The following is a 13,461-nucleotide window of genomic DNA, read 5'->3' on the forward strand; positions in this document are numbered from 1 at the left end:
CCACGGGGGGTGGGTGGGAGGTGCAGGGCCCACCTGTGCCTGGGGTTTCTGGTCTGTGTAGCTGGGGGGTGGGGCGTGCTAAGCTGGCCAAGAAGATGTGAGCTGCTCCAGGGCGATGTCCCAGCTCTGGAGAGTGGCGATGGGCCTGTAATGCCTCAGTGCAGGCTTCTACCACCCACCCACAAGTACACGGGCACAGTGCAGGGGGAGGTTCGTACTGCTGACGCTGAATGTGAGGCCTGGGAACTGGGTGCCTCCTCCCCACCCTCCCTATTGGGTGATAGGAACCTCGGGTGTGCCCCTAGACTCATGGCCAGGGACTCCATTCTGGTCTTCCTTGGAGCTGCAGAAGTTATAATTTAATAGTACTTGCCAATATCCATTTCACCAAAGTGAGTCATGGAAATATTAATAATTGACCAAAAGTCAACTACATCTTTTTTTTTTTTAATTTAAATTATGCTCCTGTTTTAAAAAGATTTATTTTATTTATTTGAAAGACAGCATTACAGGGGGAGGTAGAGACAGAGAGTTCCTTTTTTTTTGACAGGCAGAGTGGACAGTGAGAGAGACAGAGAGAAAGGTCTTCTTTTTTGCCGTTGGTTCACCCTCCAATGGCCACCGCGGCCAGCGCGCTGTAGCGCTTATCCGAAGGCAGGAGCCAGGTACTTATCCTGGTCTCCCATGGGGTGCAGGGCCCAAGCACTTGGGCCATCCTCCACTGCCCTCCCGGGCCACAGCAGAGAGCTGGCCTGGAAGAGGGGCAATCGGGACAGAATCCAGAGCCCCGACTGGGACTAGAACCTGGTGTGCCGGCGCCGCAAGGCGGAGGATTAGCCTAGTGAGCTGCAGTGCCGGCCCAAGACAGAGAGTTCTTCCACCTGCTGGTTCACTCCCCATTTGGTTGAAATGGCTGGAGCTGAGCTGATCCAAAGCCAGGAGCCAGGAGCTTCTTCCAGGTCTCCCATGTGGGTACAGGGGCCCAAGGACTTGGGCCATCTTCCACTGCTTTCCTAGGCCATAGCAGGGAGCTGGATTGGAAGAGGAGCAGCTGGCACTCAAACTGGCACCCATATGGGAAGCGGGCAATAAGGACCGGGGCTTTAACCCATTGCGCCCACAGTAATGGCCCCAGTCATCCACATTGTACAGAGCATCATTCATGGCATACTCTAGCTGCCTAATCAACTTCTGTTTCTATGGAATTTAGTAAAATAGTTCACCAGAAACTGCTTGATATTTAAATTGTATCAACCATGGCTCTCAATGTGTGGTCCCAGGACCAGCCGCATTAGCCCCTCCCAAGAACTTGTTAAAAAATGCCCCAGACCCACAGAAGCTCAGGGCTGGGCCCAGAAAGCTGTGTTTTTATGAGCCTGCATACCAGAGGGTGAGAAACCCTGCTATAACAGATACTAAATCCCCTCCTGATTTTTCAAAGGTTTAGCTATAGTTGTCAGATAGAAGTTGAATTCTGTGCAGTGCGCAGTGTCTTGATGTCTGCATACATCGTGAAATGGTCAGACCAAAGCTAATTAACAAATGCATGGCTCAGTTCTGAATTCTTCCTATTGAAGTTCTAGTTGTGCTATATTAGAGGTGTAAAGAATTAGGCACTTGTTGATCTACACAAAGACTCATCCGTGCAAAACACCACCACCACCACCATCACCGCCGCCCAGTCACTGCTTGAAGGTTTGCTTTGCCAGACACTGGGCTAAACGGAGTGCATGGAAGATCTCAAGCACTCAGGGATGGGTCGGCTGTCATCATCTCCCTTTTGTAGGGACTTAGCAGGTGCTGGGGGGAGGCTGTGAGCCCGGCTCTGCCTGCCGAAGAGCTCTCGCCCCGTGTGCCAGGTACTTAGAGTCATGCACATTCATACGGAACATGACCCGGCGCCGACTGCCAGGGCCTGTTATGCAAAGCCGAGTCCGTTGCACAGAAGTATTTGTGGAGCTCACCTTAGGCCCAGCCAAGCGCGTGCTGCTTTCCAGCTCCAGGGTTTTAATTACCAGCTGAATTTTTGTCTCAGACCCCACAGATGAATCAAAAGATAGCTCTGGCCCTGCTAACTCAACCTCCGACCTGCTAAAGCAAGGAGCTGGTGAGTGGTCCCCTGACGCTGCACCCCTGCCCAGGCCTTCCTTTCTGCCTTCCTGGCCTGTCCCCTCCTGCAGGTGCAGGCTGGAAGCCTCTCCCAGACCCAGATGTCTCTGGGCAGATCGCATGGCTGGGTGCAGGTGCTTTGGCCCAAGGCTACTTGAACTTGCCTCTGCTCCCTACCCCCTGAGAGCGGGCCTGCATGTGGCCCCACCTGCTCCAGCCCCGTGACTTCTCCTTGGGTCGCTTTCTTCCAGCCTGCAATGTGCTCTTCGTCAACTCTGTGGACATGGAGTCACTCACGGGGCCACAGGCCATCTCCAAAGCCACATCTGAGACGTTGGCTGCTGACCCCACGCCAGCTGCCACCATTGTTCACTTCAAGGTGTCTGCCCAGGGAATCACACTGACTGATAACCAGAGAAAGTAAGATTCTTCCACCTGCTTCTGTTTGGGTCTCCCTCCTGTGATCCAACTTCCCATCCACTGCTCACCCACTTACCATCTGACCTGTTTATTCACACATGTCCATTCTACCTCCATTTACCCTCTCCCATTCACTTGTCCCTCTGCCCACCCATCTATCCATCCATGCACCATCCATCCATGCATCTACCTCTGTCCTTCTACCCTTCCATCCATCCATCCATCCATCCATCCATCCTTCATTCCATCCTTCCATCCATCCATCCATCCACCCATCCACCCATCCATACAGTCACCCACCCATCTATCCATCATCCATCCATCCATCCATCCAGTTACCCACCCATCCATCCATCCATCCAGTTACCCACCCATCCATCCATCCATCCATCCACCCATCCAGTCACCCACCCATCTATCCATCCATCCATCCATCCATGCCTCCTTCCACCCTTTCAATCACCCCCTCTATCCATCCATCCATCCATCCATCCATCCTTCATTCCATCCTTCCATCCATCCATCCAGTCATCCACCCGTCACTCACCCATCCATCATCCACCCTTCCACCCTTCCTTCCTTCCATCCATCATCCATCCACCCATCCATCTAGTCACCCACCCATCTATCCATCATCCATCCACCCATCCACCCATCCATGCCTCCTTCCACCCTTCCAATCACCCCCTCCATTCATCCCATCCATCCATCCATCCATCCACCCTTCCACCCTTCCTTCCATCCATCCACCCATCCACCCATCCATGCCTCCTTCCAATCACCCCCTCTATCCATCCATCCATCTTTCATTCCATCCATCCATCCACTATCCACCCACCCATCCATCCAGTCACCCACCCATCTATCCATCATCCATCCACCCTTCCTTCCATCCATCCATCCATCCACCTATCCATCCTTCCTTCCACCCTTTCAGTCACCCCCCACCCCCTGTCCATCCATCCTTCCACAAGGATTCGCCTGCACTGGCTCTGCAGCTGTGCATACAGCTGGTAAGAGTGCCTACGTCCTGGAGCGGAGCCCTTTCTCTTGGGCTGCCTCCTGACAGTGTGCCCAGCTGCTTCCCTCTCCCTCCAGGCTCCTTTCTTTCCTCATTCCTCAGTACCAATTTCTCCCCTCCTTCCCCAGTCCCTGCACTTGGGACATGTTTCTGGGGCACACCTGTGTGTTGCTCAGGTGCCCGTGGGAGCACATCAGGCCATTTGCTCATCTGCGAGGGGCTGAGCAGCACCGTGGGAAGCAGCCTCGGCTGCAGGTGGAAGGAGGGAAAAAGCACTCATTCTGTCTCTCTGATGTGTGCCACAGGCTCTTCTTCCGACGACACTACCCCCTCAACACTGTCACCTTCTGTGACCTGGATCCACAAGAAAGAAAGTAAGTCCTGGAGCCGCCTGGCCGCCCGCCCAGCTCTATGGTGCTGGGTCTGTGTGTTCCTGGCTCTGCGGGACCATCGGCCTGAGTCTCCCACCGCAGACATGAGACATGAGACATGAGACCCCTCAGGGGCTAACTAGCCACTCCCACCCACTCTTCCATGTCGCTGACCCAAGTCTGCTCCTCCCCACACTGGGGCAGGTGCCTGGGAGGCAGCCACAGTGCTGTCCCCACCTCGCATGCCCCCTGTGCCTGATCTGCACGGGCGACTGTCTGCTGGGGACCAGGGTTTCCTCTGCCTTCCGCCCAGCCAGGTCTGGGCCCCTGGGGAGAAGGTGTGTCACTCACATTGAGCCCTCTTTCTTTCCACAGGTGGATGAAAACGGAGGGAGGCGCCCCTGCTAAGTGAGTGTGGCTTCTTTTTTTTTGCTGCCCAGCTGGCTGGGAGGGGGGCTCCTTGGTGAGGGGAGCAGGGGCAAGTCTGGAACCCGGGCCCAGGCGAGGGAAGGGGGCAGCGAGGACCTTCGGCCCAGGTCCCTCAGTTTGGGAGGTAGAGCTTGATCCCTATCGCAGGGCCAGGGACCCAGGCCATAGTCTGCTCGCCTCCCTACCCTCTCTCAGTCTCGGAACCAGCAGGGGTCCAAGGCAATGGACAGAAAGCAGAGCTGCGTTAGAGACTGGGGCCACGGTTGTTCAGATGGTTCTTTCTGCCCAACTCCTGGCTGCTTTTATCCCCGTTCTGGCCGTATGGTGGGCTTCGTGTGTTGAGAATTCAGAAGGCCTGAATTCTGGACTTTGGTCAAGTCCTCCATCAGTTCAGCACACCCTAAGTGCTTCTGAGGGACTCAGAGACCTCATGGGGGCGCTGACTCCACCCTCCGGGAGCCCATTGGCCCAGCACACAGGACAGGTGGCTCAGGGGTTTGCAGGCTGGGGGCTTCCGGTTGCACCTGCGCTGTTGGGAAGGGAGAATTGCCTGGCAGCCTATGGCAGTTGTTTGTCAGTACAAACCAGGGAGTTCCCAAGCTCACAGAACCAACGCCACGCACAGGAATGCCCTGGGAGCTGAAGGCGACATGTGGCATCCCCATGGCCACACCTAGCTGTGTGTGCTTGCCCCGGTCGCCCCGTGTCTTCACTGGTTGGCTGAGTTATGATTTATACCCTAGAATGCTGCTTTGACCTTTGTAGCTTCCGACTTCATACCAGATTGTTCTAGAAAAAGAGCACCTTTTCTGCGAAAATGAAAACTGGGAGCCAAGGTGGTGCGAGGCTGGGCTGGGGGTGTGCCCCACGGCTGTGCGTGGTGTTGAAGGGAGCGTGTGTCCAGACAGTGGAAACTCGGGGTGGTCTTGGGAAAGGGGGGTTATTTTTATTTTTTAAAGATTTATTTATCCATTCATTTGAAGGAGTAACTAAGAGGGAGAGAGAGAGATAGAGAAAAGGAGAAAAAGATCTTCCATCCATGGTTCACTCCCCAGATGGCCGCAACGGCCAAGGAGCCAGGAGCTTCTTCCAGGTCTCCCATGTGGGTGCAGGGGCCCAAGCACTTGGGCCATCTTCTACTGCTTTCCCAGGTGGAAGAGGAGCAGCCAGGACTCACACCAGCGCCCATATGGGATGCCTGGTGTCACACAAGGCAGGTCCCAGGAAGGTTATTTTTAAATGACTCTTCAAAGACAAGTGCACTTGGGTGGCGGGGGTGGGGGGTGTGGTGGGGGACACGACACTTCGGGGCAGGGGCAGCACAGCACCAGATGCAGAGCCCTGTGGCAGGGCCCTGGGAATCCCCTGGGCAAGCTGATGAATATTTGTTGAATGAAGCCATGGGAGAACTGAGGAGGGGAGTCAGGAGAAGGCTGTAGTGAGGCCCCTCAGTGAACCCCTGAAGTCTGTGGCCTCACCTGTGGTGGGGGCTCCCACAAGGCCATGGGGACGAGGGGGGCCACGACCTTCTTGGGCCTCGTGGGGTCATCAGGGCCTGTAAGCCCCTGCTTCTCTTTGTGTTGCTACATCTCCAGGCGGGGCCAGTACTCACAGATGGGGCAGGAGGCGATGCTTGGTTGCCCCGTGCTGGGAGCCTGGTGACACGCCCTCACTCAGCCCAGAGCACCCATGCCATGGGCCCAGCCAGGCTGTAAGGGGAGGTGCAGGGGCTGCTCCACGGACCCCGGCTTCCCCAGCACCAGGGCACTACCCCAGATCCTGGGCCCTGTCATTCCCCACCCCTGAAACAAAGCATGGAGAACAAAGTTAGAGGAAATGAGGGTTGTGCACACACACGTGTGTGATCTGTACATCGGTGCATGCACGTTGTGTGTGCTACATATGTGTATAGGTGTGAGAAGTGTGTGGTATGTATGTGATGTGTATGTGTATGGAGGTAAAAGGTATGTGTGGTTGTGTGTTGTGGGTATGGGGTGTGTGATTGTTGTGTGTGTGGTTGTGTGTTGTATGGCTGTGTGTCTGGTGGTGTGTGTGGAGTGTGGGGTGTGTGTGTGCTGTGTGGCGGTGTGGGGGTGGATGGGCACTTGCTCACAGAGGCAGGCAGGACCCAGCTCTGCTAATTTTGGCCGTGGTGGTGCAGCCCCGGCGACCGAGGGGTTTCCATGGGTGGCATCTCCAGCTGTCCCGACGACCAAGTCCCTATCCTGCTCTAATTAGCAACAGGCCGCTGGGAGGGGACCTGGGCGCACATTCTGTTCTTTACCCCCGTATTTTTAACTCTGTTTTGCAAGGAGAGGGTGCTTGGTCCCTGGATCCTGGCAAAGATTGGGACAGGTGTAGGGATCCCCTCCCCCCTCTATTCCCAGGGCTCTCGGGCCTTGGAGCCAAGCAGGACTGTGTGTGTGTGTGTGTGTGTGTGTGTGTGTGTGTGGCGGGGGGCTGCCCGTGCCTTTGCCAGGCAGGCAGGCGCCATTTTGTTCCCTTGCTTATTTCTGTGTAAGAACATTCGGGTGGGGTGGAGCTGGGAGGGACCAGAGACGCTTGTCTAGGAATGTCCCTGCTTTATTTCTGGTCTCATCCCCACCCCTTACTGTGCACAGCTTGTCTCTGGCCCTCACAGGGTGGAGGTTCTGTGGGGCGCCTCCCCAACCCCTGACCCCGGGGAAGACTGGGGGTGGGGCGGAGAGGTTGGCCTGGCCAGCTGTGCACCTGCACTGCCTCCAGACCCCTCCCTCCCCCTCCCCCCACAGCTGTCACTCTCCCTGCCCCCTCATATCTGTCACTCTCCCTGCTCCCACAGGCTCTTTGGCTTCGTGGCCCGGAAGCAGGGTAGCAGCACAGACAACGCCTGCCACCTCTTCGCTGAGCTTGACCCCAACCAGCCAGCCTCTGCCATCGTCAACTTCGTCTCCAAGGTCATGCTGAGTGCGGGCCAGAAGAGATGAGCCCCGCCCCTTGCCCAGGGCCAGGGCAGTGGGCTGGGGCGTAGCGGGAGGGGACCGCGAATCCTGACCACCCTTGAATCCAGAAGGAGGACTTTGGGCTGATTTTGGAGAAGGAGAGAAGAAAGTGCATCGTGGGGAGAGGGAAGTGAATTACAGCGGGAGCGGGAAAGAGAGAGAGAGAGAGGAAGAGACTGAGGGGGAGATTCCCCTGGGGAGATGGAAGCCGCCTCCCGGAAGAACCAGGGCCCCCATCTCCCCCCGCCCTGCTTCCCAAGAATGGAGCTTCCCGAGGAGACTGCCGGCCTCCCAGAGAACCCGTGTTGGGGAGTGGAAAAGCTCCGTCTCCCTCACTCAACTGCTCTGCAAGGAGCAATCCAGAGGAGAGCATCATCTTACTTTTCCTGGCCGCCTGTAGGGGGCAGGACTTTCTCACTGGCCCCTATGCTCCCTCTGGTGGGCCTCGGATGTATCACGTGGGCGTCTGCACTGCACCCTCACCTGTTGGCCTAGAGCTGCCTCGAGCGGCTGCAATCAGAATCAGCCCTCCAGGTCTGCACACGAATGTGCGTGCTATCCAAAGAGTAGGGCTGGGGTGACCGGGCAGCGGGGAGGGGACAGAGGCGCCTTTGGCAGGAGCACCCAAGGTGCTCTCTCACCCTGGTCCCCGCGCCTGCACCCTGGTGGCCCTGGGCACCTCCAGTCCCTTCTCCCCTATAGAGGTCACCCTTGCGGTGTCACCCCTGCCTCCCCCAGGAGCTGGAGCGACGCGGAGCCGTGGCCTAGGGGAAGGGACTCGGGAAGAGCCCAGTTGAGCTCTGTGCCGGCTCTTGCTCTCACCGCGAGGTGCCCGCCTGTGCCTGGCACTCTGCCTTAGCGCCCACCGTCGGCCCCGTCCCTGGGTTTCTTGTCCAGAACCAGCCTTATCTCTGACTTGCTTCTCTGCATGATGCCTTGTAGGGGCTGGGGGTCGAGCCCATGTACTCTGCCCAGCCCTGTTGTTGCCCCAGTGTGGGGCTTCATCTTGGACCACCCTCTGCCCAAAGCTCTGCTTGGCCAGGCCCGGGGGGAGGCCTGCACACTCTGTCCTCCCTTTGGGTATCGTTTTGGGGTCTGCCTGCCACAGGCAACCTTCCAGCCAGGCTGCCCAGTGCCCAGTGTCCACCAGTGGACCTGCCTACAACGCCAAAGCCTCGCTGCTCCCCCTCTGCCTTGGTTTCCCCAGCAGAGCCACGCTGCCCCAGGAGCAGAGGGCAGAAGGAGTGCATTTAGACCCAAGGCCCTAGGGTCCACGTGGGCAGTTGTGCAACCCCTGCCCACCACCCAAGGACTTGGAAGCTGGAGTGCAAGTTCACCAGGACTCCGTTCTTAAGCCTGTGGAGTCCCTGAGAGCGAGGCATTGACTGATATATAAATATATATAATATATATGTGAGACATACTGACAGATCTGTAAGCTAATAAAATATAAGAAAAGATTAAAAAAAAAAAAAAAGAATAGGTAAATTGCCCAGAAGTATTTATTGTTCCCCTCCACTGCTTTTTTTTTTTTTTTTTTTTTTTTTTTTTTTTTTTTTTTTGCCTCCCTGGCCATGAATTGATTCCCGTCCCTTTCAATCTGTTAAAGTCATGAGATGTAGGAGGCCTTTCTCCTTGGGGCTGCCAGGATGCTCCTTGCCCTGGCCTTGGCCTGTCCTGGGCTCTGTCCGGGGCCTGGCAGTCAGCTCCCAGGGTACGTGGGGAAGCTGCAGCCTGAGCGAGCCACAGAGTGGCGGAGGCGTGGGTGCACGTGGTGGACGTGGGTGTGTGTGTGTCTTGTATTTCTTCTCCTCCAGGGAGCTGTATCTGTGTGGACAATTGTGTTTCAGGGAGCGGAGAGTGTCTGAAGTCACGGGGCGGGTGGAGTGGGGCCTCCCACTTCCCCAAGAGCGAGGTCCCTCCAAAGTGCTCTTTCTTCTGAGATATTCAACCCAAGTGCCTGGCTTGGCCAGTCCCCTCATTGCATGGTTAACCCCGTTCTCTGCCAAGGCCAGGGCTATTGTAAATATCTTCATCAGCCCCCAGCCAGATGGTCACTCCACACTTGAGGCTGCCCGGCCTCCACACCTGGCCCTCATCCCTGCCTCCCACCTCCCCACCCCACCCCAACAGCCCCTCCACCTCAGCCCTGAGCTGTGCGGGAGGGAGCCAGGTCCATGCTGGGAAGCCCAGGGCCTGGCTTTGCCGGGAGAACCAAGGGGAAGGGGACCCCAGCCTGCAGCAGCCCAGTCCCCCACGTTGGGCCTGACACCATAGCCCCCACGTCACACTCACGGGTGGGCCTGTGGACACACGTGCACGCACATATGGGTACACACGCACCACACAGCACTGCAGTCTCTTGCCAAAGACTTCCTGGAAAAGAAAGCACTTTGTACTCACTGTTGTTACTTTGTGGACGTGTATCCGCTTTTTCCTTCCCCTCCCTCCACCTGTTCGCTGTGTGTTGTTGGGTCTGTTCGTCAGGACAGTGCTCACTGGTCTGGAAAACGGGTTTGCAGGGACCCCAGGCAGGCCGAGGCCCCGCCCAGGCCCCCTCTCCAGCTGTCCAGCAGGCGTCTGAAGCTGGCCCAGGGCCTCTCTGATCTGATGGTCTGGAGGCGGCTGGGGGAAGTGGGCCCAGAGGCCAGCGGCAAGGAGCTGGGCTGTGAACAGTGCCTGGCTCCCTCCGCTAGACGGTGTGTGAGGACAGAGACCTCAAGTCCTCGCCTGGGGCTTCTGACCCTTCTCTCCCCCAGCAGCTGGGAAAGCTGGGACCCTGTCGGGACTTGGGCCCGAGCAATTCCTGGGGGTGGTGGCCCAGTGGCCAGAAGGGGCTCTTGGGACGCAGGAGGGCAGGGCGTCCTTCAGCCCTGTTCTGCTGGGCCTGAGCAGTGCTCCGGGGCTCCCAGGCCACCCAGGGGCACAGAGCATGAACAGCCTCTTTCCTCCTGCTGGGCTGCTGCCCTCTGCCCTGTGCCCCCGTCATCTGCCCCTTGTTTATTTTTTCCCAGCTTCAGAACAGGGGAGATCACAGGGGCAGTGCTCCAGCCATAGGAGGTGGCTGACCCCCAAACCCCACACTTGGGGTCATTGAAGAGGCTGGGGGCAGAGTCCCAGGCCCACTTCCTGCCCCGAGTCCAGGCCCTGCAGCACTGAGACCCTCGTGTCCTTGAGCAGTGGTAACACAGGACGTCTGTGTGTGTGTGTGTGTGTGTGTGCATGTGAATGGGTGTATGTTTTGCTCACATCCCTTTAAGGAACTTGGCAGTGGGGGGTGGTCAGAGATGATGAGCAATGGATGTCAAGGTCAACATCACTCAGTGGAGAGAGGGAGCAGGAAGCGGGGCCCGTGGGGCGGCTGCTGGGTGGAGGCTCAGTGTTGGGCTGGCGAGGACCACCCGTGTGGCGTGGGGCTCGGGCACACGTGTTCCTCCCTGGCCGCTTCGTCCTCAGGAGTCCTCGAAGCTGGAGGACCTGTGGGTTTCCTGACCTCTTCCCCGTGGCGAGTTGTTACGGAAGGAGGTCCCACGCTTGTTTTCTAGCCAGCGTTAGATGGTTTGACAGTCTCTTGTGTATCCACGCTGGGTTTGTGTGCGTGGTGTAGGTGTGTGTGTGTGTGTGTGTGTGTAAGAGAGTACCTGACTGTGCTTGTGTCTCCCCATTCTCTTGCCTCCCTTCTGACACGCCATTCAAAACAAATGTTAAGATTCCTCACCACCCGGCCCCCTGCAGGAAGAACCCGGCTGTATTTATATAGATGGAAATATACTTTATATTTTGTATCATTGTGCCTATAGCCTCTACCACCTTGTATAAACCGCAGCCTGTGCTACCTGTCCCGGGTATGAATGTACGTTCACTGAGGCTGTCCCCACTTCTGTACAGCGGCTCGGTTTCTTTGCGATCCATTGTATGGCTTTATAAAATGATAAAGTTAAAGAAAATCCCGTGCTCGCATCCAGCTGTGTTGTTGTGACTGGGGTCTGCCAGGGGTCTCCAGTGGGCAAAGGGGCCTCTCTCCGAGGCATCAGATCTGTGGTGGGTGACTCACCCCAAACCCTCCAGGGGCTTCCCCACCACCCACGTCTTGGTCTGGTCCCTGCGACTCATTCATCCCGATTCATTCAGCTGCAAAGAAAACTCAGATTCTTTTAACAACAACAACCAAAAAAATGTGTCTGGCCCAAGTGCCAGGAAGGTCTCGGCATGGCTGGATCCCCATGGTGGAATCGGGGATTTTCCCCATCACTTGGTTCAGTCCTGGCTTAATCCTCAGGCCAGCCCTATCCACGAGATGGGGACACCTGCTGCTCCAGGCTTTTGTCCACCTACAGGGCAGCCCCAGTCGATTGAGGGCTCTTTCGTCCCCATGTGCACCCCGGGCACGAGCTAAAGGGCCCAGAGTCAACCTGCCTGGCTTGTCTAACACAGAACCCATCACTCCATCAGGGTCTGGACCACACACCTGCCTCTGGAGCCTTCTGAAGCCGTGGGGACTGACAGGGGGGAGTGAGGAAGGGGAAGCGGAGGCTGTAGTATAGCCCACCCGGATGCCAGGCCCAGGGGTCCTGGGTGAAGTCCTTGGAATTCAGAAGGTTTGGGCATGACGCCTAGGGAGTCGTAACCAGCATGGCGCAGGTGGGCCAGGGATGGGGACTCGGGAGGGCTCAGTGTGGCTGGGAGGGGTCAGCCGATCCGAGCACGTGTTTGTGGGGACCCTCTGCAGCCGGCACGGTGGGTGCCAGGAGACAGCCTTCTCAGACATCTTGGTCGGGACCCCTGTACTTACACCACACCCAACAGTTACGGAGGACCCCCTCCCCACCAAGGGCTTCTGTGCAGGTGGGCTCTTTGCTGTTGTTAAAGATTTATTTATTTTTTGAAAGAGTGGCAGAGAGAGGCAGAGGCAGAAAGAGAGCTCTTCTATCCACTGGTTCACTCCGCAGATAGCCAGGAGGTCAGGGCTGGGCCAAGCTGAGGCTAGGAGTCAGGAACTCCATCTGGGTCTCCCATGTGGGTTCAGGGGTCCAAGGCCTTGGGCCATCCTCTGCTGCTTTCCCGGGTGCATTAGTAGGGAGCTGGATCAGGAGTGAAGCAGCTGGGACTCAAATCAGCACTCTGATACGGGATGCCTGTGTCGCAGGCCACAGATCAACCCGCTAAGCCAACACTGCTCCTCCTTGTGTTTCTAGAAGATTCCATGGCTTCTGCATTCAACCTGTTGTGATGTCACACATGGGCATCTGGGAAACACCACGCTTGTGGGAAAATGAGTGAGAAAGAAAATAATGCCTTAGGATCACTAGGAAAAGAATTCAGGCTTCATAAAAACCCCCAGACAATAGCCTGAAACGCTGTGTAGGAGACCTGGGACACAGACCCTGCTTGCAGTGGAGACGTAGGGTGTGGGATCTCCCAACAAGCCCACGAGGTAGAGGGAGACGTTGCTGGGCCAGGGGACAAGTAAGGAGACACGGGATCCGGCAAACACTTGCTAAGCTAAGCGCCAGGGCTGAGCACTCGGGTGCATGGTCTCAAGCACCTACCTATGAGTCAGGGTCCGGTCCTCATTTACCGGATGAAGAAATCGATGTTCAAAGAGGTTCAGACCTTTGAGCTGGGGTCTGTGGTGGAGCCAGAAGCCCAGGGGCGCTGGGCTTCCCTCTGTGCCCCTCCCAGCTCCTGTCTCTCTCTGCTGGGCATGCAGCCAGCCAGAGTCACACCGTGGGTCAGAGCAGGGGGTGGGGGCTGAGCACACCGCCCCGCCTCCCAGTGGTGTGGCCCAAGGCTGCAGGAGTGAGGGGAGGCTGAGCCTGGTGCAGGGGAGGATCAGCAGAGCAGCAGGCTTGCACCCCGGAGCTGAGCTGGTCCAGCCCGTCTGGGAGGGACTCAGTGGGGGAGGTGGGGTGCCCAGCTGTGCCCTGCACACCCCAAGGAGGAGCAAATGGACTGGGGCTGCAGCGGGAGGGCTGGGTGAGGGAGATGAGCCCTCCTGATGCACCTTGCTATGTAGAAGACCCAGGGGGCCCTGGCAGGCTAGGTGTCACCTGCAGCGTTAGGAAGGGGGAGGAGCCTGGGAGTGGAGGTCGGGGGTTTTTCTCGGTGCCTGGCTGGGCGGGCAGCATGG

At 57.2% G+C, this 13,461-nt stretch overlaps 2 protein-coding genes across 38 annotated transcripts in view; one reads left to right on the forward strand and one right to left on the reverse strand.

Moving 5' to 3' along the window:
• TNS1 (tensin 1) overlaps positions 1-11,281 on the forward strand; it is a 212,395-nt gene extending 201,114 nt beyond the window's left edge. For all 35 annotated transcript variants that reach the window (XM_070070213.2, XM_051848187.3, XM_051848186.3 and 32 more), the window contains 5 exons: positions 2,036-2,107; positions 2,361-2,529; positions 3,856-3,924; positions 4,297-4,329; positions 7,172-11,281. In XM_070070213.2, coding sequence (XP_069926314.2) covers positions 2,036-2,107; positions 2,361-2,529; positions 3,856-3,924; positions 4,297-4,329; positions 7,172-7,316 — 488 coding nt within the window. In that variant the 3' untranslated portion in view covers positions 7,317-11,281. The remainder of the gene's footprint in view (positions 1-2,035; positions 2,108-2,360; positions 2,530-3,855; positions 3,925-4,296; positions 4,330-7,171) is intronic.
• PNKD (PNKD metallo-beta-lactamase domain containing) overlaps positions 1-13,461 on the reverse strand; it is a 552,090-nt gene that overhangs the window by 414,330 nt on the left and 124,299 nt on the right. The window contains exon 1 of one of the 3 annotated variants that reach the window (XM_089329892.1): positions 8,289-8,296. The exons of the other annotated variants lie outside the window; for them this stretch is intronic. Coding sequence (XP_089186018.1) covers positions 8,289-8,293 — 5 coding nt within the window. The 5' untranslated portion in view covers positions 8,294-8,296. Of the gene's footprint in view, positions 1-8,288; positions 8,297-13,461 lie in introns of those variants that run through there. 3 annotated transcript variants of the gene reach the window in all.

Source organism: Oryctolagus cuniculus, chromosome 3 (assembly GCF_051225735.1).
Source record: "Oryctolagus cuniculus isolate XC-2025 breed Fujian yellow rabbit chromosome 3, ASM5122573v1, whole genome shotgun sequence".
Classification (NCBI taxonomy): domain Eukaryota; kingdom Metazoa; phylum Chordata; class Mammalia; order Lagomorpha; family Leporidae; genus Oryctolagus; species Oryctolagus cuniculus.